The following is a 2041-nucleotide window of genomic DNA, read 5'->3' as shown; positions in this document are numbered from 1 at the left end:
TGGAAAAAGGGTGACGGTATTGGTGACGGATCGGTGACGGTAATGAATTATTTCTCTTTTTCCTTTGCCACTTTGCAATACAACATTGTAAGTTAATCTGTCGACTAAGAATAAAACTAAATTACTTAAAAGGGCTTATTCAAGTATGGCTAAAGGTTTAGAAAGTTTCAAATTACCATTGAAATGGAAACCGGGTGCTGATCTCATGAGCAAAATGCTATTAAGCGATCCAGAAATAATGCGTATAATTATTCACTCTCTTATTGGTAATGCATCGATATTTGTATTACGCGTTTCAAAGTACTAATATATAAGTCGTATATAGATGTAGATGTTCCTCCTGATAGCTACTCAGTAGTCCCAACTGAGTGGGCTGACGGTAGTCGGTCAGACATGGTTTATGCGTCCACAGAGTTCCCTCCGATTTTAATTGAAATCCAATATCGAGTTAATCAAGAGTTCATGCTTAGGCTTATAAACTATGCGTCTGATGTTTATAAGCGTTACAAAATGTTACCCATCGTTCTAGTCATCGTCACCAAATCTTTTTCTAGCGCTGAATTTCAAAATGAATTTACCGTCAGTGCTGAGGGACTTCTGCTCGAAACAGGTTGTAAATTTTGGGCAAAGAAATGTTTTTTGTTGACTGCGGATGCTGTATCTAATCATTTCCAGCAAGCAACACTAAATCCTATGGCAGCACTGGGTTACTTTCTTACATTCCACACCATGAACCAAGTACCTCAACAACATTGGAAAGATCCGACGTTAGTGTTAGCATTCCATATTGTAGACGATATCCTGGCAAAGGAGGATAATGACATGATATTCAAATCAGATACCAGGTACCTTATAAATCAAGTGAAAAGAAATCTGAAGAAGATCATTGAAGAAAGTAAGGGTCAAGGAACTAGCAACAACAGAAAAACAATCATCCACGCCGAAGAAGGGCTTTTCTCAATTAAACAGATCCAGGAGTATCTCGAAGGCAATGACAGAAGAGAAGGAGAAAGCGATAACCCAAAGCAATATACCATTGAAGATGCTGCATTTATTGAAACTCTAAGCAAGCCTGGAAAGAGAAAAAACTGGAGAGATATTTTTGACAAAGGTAAAGCAAAAGGCCTGTTCAAGTCATATAAATCATCTGCTACCCTCAAAAGTTCGTATTATCATATTCAAAAAAGAAACAAGACATCAAAAGAGTAATTTATTTAAAAATAAAGCTTTATTGTTGAGTCCGTTTGTGTGTTTTAGCTTCACAGGTTAAAGATATAGTTTGGGTGTTTGAAGTGTGCGATAAGGTGAGCGATTTGTTGGGATTAGATATAAAATGGCACAATGCAAAAAGTGCAGGTGTAAATGTATTAGTTGTATTCATGTTGGCTAAATCATCAGGGAAAAATAAATAGCATTTGTTCGCCCAAAACTTAGATTCACATTGCATCAAAAATGAAACATCAGCAACACTAAATTCTCCATCGTTCTTTAATCTAGAGCTGCTTTTGATAGAAATGACCAAAACTGTGGGTAAGATTCTAAAATTCTCATAAACCAACGTTGAGCGTTCGATGGTTTCCAAAATTGTAGTTTGGTTAACTTCCTCTTGAATAGCAACAAGTACTGAAATGAATTTTTCATTACTCGTGTTTTGTGAGGCATACAGGGTATATACACCTTTAGTATCAGCCCACTCAGTTGGGACTACTGAGTAGCTATCAGGAGGAACATCTACACCTATATACGACTTATATATTAGTACTTTGAAACGCGTAATACAAATATCGATGCATTACCAATAAGAGAGTGAATAATTATACGCATTATTTCTGGATCGCTTAATAGCATTTTGCTCATGAGATCAGCACCCGGTTTCCATTTCAATGGTAATTTGAAACTTTCTAAACCTTTAGCCATACTTGAATAAGCCCTTTTAAGTAATTTAGTTTTATTCTTAGTCGACAGATTAACTTACAATGTTGTATTGCAAAGTGGCAAAGGAAAAAGAGAAATAATTCATTACCGTCACCGATCCGTCACC

At 36.3% G+C, this 2041-nt stretch overlaps 2 protein-coding genes across 2 annotated transcripts; one reads left to right on the top strand and one right to left on the bottom strand.

Moving 5' to 3' along the window:
- Positions 1–145: 145 nt before the first annotated feature.
- RHIMIDRAFT_247951 (uncharacterized protein) lies at positions 146–1209 on the top strand (the record flags this gene model as incomplete). Its single annotated transcript, XM_023610465.1, has 2 exons — positions 146–266; positions 326–1209. The coding sequence occupies 2 exons, from the start codon at positions 146–148 to the stop codon at positions 1207–1209; spliced, it is 1005 nt and encodes a 334-aa protein (XP_023462045.1).
- Positions 1210–1367: 158 nt separating this feature from the next.
- Positions 1368–1917, bottom strand: RHIMIDRAFT_241848 (uncharacterized protein; the record flags this gene model as incomplete). The annotated part of the gene is made up of 3 exons (XM_023609660.1): positions 1368–1386; positions 1431–1737; positions 1797–1917. 3 exons carry the CDS (start codon positions 1915–1917, stop codon positions 1368–1370), a joined length of 447 nt encoding a protein of 148 aa, XP_023462044.1.
- Between the last annotated feature and the right edge of the window lie 124 nt (positions 1918–2041).

Source organism: Rhizopus microsporus, assembly GCF_002708625.1.
Source record: "Rhizopus microsporus ATCC 52813 unplaced genomic scaffold scaffold_25, whole genome shotgun sequence".
NCBI lineage: Eukaryota > Fungi > Mucoromycota > Mucoromycetes > Mucorales > Rhizopodaceae > Rhizopus > Rhizopus microsporus.
The sequence above is the reverse complement of the archived record's forward strand: the minus strand, read 5'-3'. Positions and strand labels throughout refer to the sequence as shown.